The sequence below is a fragment of the Lepus europaeus genome, chromosome 7 (assembly GCF_033115175.1).
Source record: "Lepus europaeus isolate LE1 chromosome 7, mLepTim1.pri, whole genome shotgun sequence".
NCBI lineage: Eukaryota > Metazoa > Chordata > Mammalia > Lagomorpha > Leporidae > Lepus > Lepus europaeus.
The window spans coordinates 113,271,099-113,274,378 of NC_084833.1; the positions used below are offsets into that span (position 1 = coordinate 113,271,099).

General features: G+C 41.5%; 1 protein-coding gene across 1 annotated transcript; it reads right to left on the reverse strand.

Annotated features, from left to right (window-relative positions):
• Window positions 1–304: 304 nt before the first annotated feature.
• Window positions 305–2,850, reverse strand: LOC133764757 (olfactory receptor 8B12-like). The gene is made up of 2 exons (XM_062198441.1): window positions 2,834–2,850; window positions 305–1,241 (listed from the first exon to the last, which is right to left on the reverse strand). The coding sequence occupies exons 1-2, from the start codon at window positions 2,848–2,850 to the stop codon at window positions 305–307; spliced, it is 954 nt and encodes a 317-aa protein (XP_062054425.1).
• Window positions 2,851–3,280: the final 430 nt, after the last annotated feature.

The window sequence follows — 3,280 nt, forward strand, 5'->3', positions numbered from 1 at the left end:
ACTTCCTATACAGCTCCCTTCTAATGGTCTGGGAAAGCAGTGGAAGGTGACCCAAGTGTTTGGGCCCCTGTACCCACGTGGGAGATCTTGGAAGAAGTTCCTGGCCCCAGGGTTTCGGATCAGTCCATCTCTGGCCTTTGCAGCCATTTGAGGAGTGAACCAGCGGATGAAAGACCTCTCTCTCTGTCTCACCCTTTCTCTGTTTGTAACTCTGCCTCTCAAATAAATAAATAAATCTTTAAAAAAAGAAAACACAGATATTAAGAAAAAAATTGCTTTTCTTTCCTCAAATACTTCTCCTTTCCTAGGAAAATATGTTTCTGTACAAGGTTTTTCTCACAGCAACTTTGACATCTTTATTCCTCAAACTATAAATTAATGGGTTTAACATGGGCACCACAATGGTATAGAACAGAGAGGACACTTTCCCTTGGTTAAGAGGCAAAATGGAAGGTGGTTTGAGATACATAAAAGCACCAGAACCAAAGAAGAAAGAAACAGCAATCATGTGGGAGCTGCAGGTGCTGAAGGCTTTCAATCTGCCCTCATTGGAATGAATGTGAAAAATGCTGGAGAGGATGAGGGCATAAGAAATGAAGATAGTGACTAATGGCAGTCCAATGTCAATGGCCACAGTAACAAAGACCACCAGCTCATTCACGTAAGAGCTGTCGCAGGAGATCTCAAGGAGAGGAAGGAGGTCACACATGAAGTGATTGACAAAGTTATCAGCACAGAAGGTCAGACTGATTATGCTTCCAGTATGGGCAATGGCCCCAGCAAACCCCATTCCATAGACACCCAACAAAAGGAGTAAACACACCTGGGGAGACATGGTGACAGCATACACCAAGGGTTTACAGATGGCGACATAGCGGTCGTATGCCATGGCTGACAGGATGAAGGACTCAGAGATGACAAAGAAGCAGAAGAGGAAGAGCTGAGTCATGCACCCAGGATAGGAGATGGTGTTCTTCTCTGAAACAAAGCTCATCAACATTTTTGGGGTGATCGTAGTGGAGAAACAGAAATCTATGAAGGACAAGTTGAAGAGGAAGAAGTACATGGGAGTATGAAGGTTAGAGTTCAGTCCAATCAGGATTACCAAACTCAGGTTCCCCATCAGGGTGACCAGGTAGAAACCTAGAAACAGGAAGAAGAGAGGGATCTGGAGCTCTGGCTGATCTGTCAATCCTGCAAGGATAAACTCTGTCACGGAGGAGTTTTTGGTTGTCATTCTCCTCCAGGGAGAGAGAAGGGAGGTCTGGAAGGACAAAAGAAGAGGATCACACACAGAGAAAGAAACGTCACTGCTACTTCCCCAGAACCTGTCTCCCATTCTTGAAAAAGTAATGCACAGAGAGAGATTTGAACTTTGATAGGAAAGTTTTTGCTATTTGCTGTGAATAGTAGCAAACTATGAAGTGACTTGAGCACAACAGGAGGCTAAATGTGTCTTCCAGGATGAGGGTTGGTTCTGTTGAAGTGAGTGGCACCAAAAAGAAGCCAAATGCCTTTCAAGTCTGTCCCTTGAGTATGTCCTTCCCTCTCCTGTCTCTGCCTCAGTTGCTGAAACTTGGACCTCTTTCCTACAGCAAGCCCTGACAGCCAGCACACACTGTGGCTCTGCTCAGAGTTTCCACCTCTGGGTGATCAAGGAGATGAGGTCATTTATTTCCAAGATCTATTAGCTCAAGTGGCTATAAGTTTAAGAATATTTTTAAGCCAGCATTCATTTAGTGATTACTGTAAGAAGCTCTTATCTAAGAGCTATAAGGCAAATTCATTATCTCAGTTTTACAGATAAAATAACTGAGATTAAGTAACTAACCCTGAGTCCCAAAAGTACTGAGTTGCAACCAGAAAGTGAACTTGGGTGGTCTGACGCTCATGGTTTGTTATAACCACCACCTTACATGACTGACTGAACAGGGTCAGGCTGTGACTCACCTTGCTTTGTTTAGAGCTATAATGCTATATTCTGCTAACTCTTGTCCAAATTGTCCGGGGGAGGGAAATGATCCATTGAATTCAAGATGCTAGCTTTGAACTCTGAACCCTCTCCTCCCAGAACACATCAAAGGATCAGAGCATCTAATTCACCTCATTACTCTGCACTGAAGAATTTGAATTCCAGGTACTGATCTGTCCAAACGCTCCTCCTGCTTCTAGGAAAGAGACAGCACCTTTTCCTGAGTGGTAAGTGATGGGGCATTAGCACTGTATCTTGATTGCAAAGCGCAGTGATGTGATTATTAAGGCAAAGACTCCCTCCAGAGCATTTCCTCAGAGATTGCTTTCCCTGTGGAAGAAGAAATGTTTGTTTATCCCTTGGAATTGGTTGATTTGGCTTTTAGAGACAATTCTTTCTTCCAACTAACATTTATCCAGTATTATTAGAACAAATTTACTGTGAAAAAATTATTATCCTTGTAATTTCTTGAATATTCAATAATGTACCTGACACAGTGTCCTCAGATTTGACTTCTGGCTGCCAAGACATAAATATAATATATGTTTACTCCTCACAATAATGACATCTATTTCATAGGCAAGTTCTCTAAGAGACAATATATTTCAGAGCCCACACTCATGTGTAGGTCTCTGCAACACCAACTCCCTCAGCTGAACCACTAGATTACACTTTCTCCTGAGGAGAACTACTAAAATTTATTAAGCAGGTCCTTACCTTCTTGAATGTCACAGGTTTTTGGGAAATAGCAAAACAAATATTCAATGACTTTAATTAAAAGCAGTAATTAGAAAAGGAAACAAACAGCTATTGTAATATAGAATGGGCATTCAATATTCGTACATATTTTACTTTATTAGCTGTTTTACTAGCTTCATTAAAAAATAAAAAGACTTGTCTGATTCCATTCTCTGTTTTCACAGGAAGTGTAAGCATAACAGCAACAAAGAATCACTTTTGACCTATGCCAAGAATAGTCTTTCTCTAAATTACAAACTATTCATAATTTCCTTTCACTGCCTCTGTCTTCCACCTCCTTTCCTTTGAAGACTTCTTTCAGTTTATCTTCTAGCTGCTTAGTGCTCTCATACTGAATCCTAGCAGATCAGTTTCCCAGTGCCAAACAATAACCAATCCTGTTCTTTGCCTTTGGTTTGTTTTTGAAAATTTTTATCCCCACTTCCAAAGTCCCCCTTGACTAGAAAAACTACTACAGAACATGCCTGTGACTATAGACTTGTAGTTCAGGCCACCGAAGATTAGATATGGGACTTGGGCACTCCCTTGACTTGCATCCTCTGGTCTGCT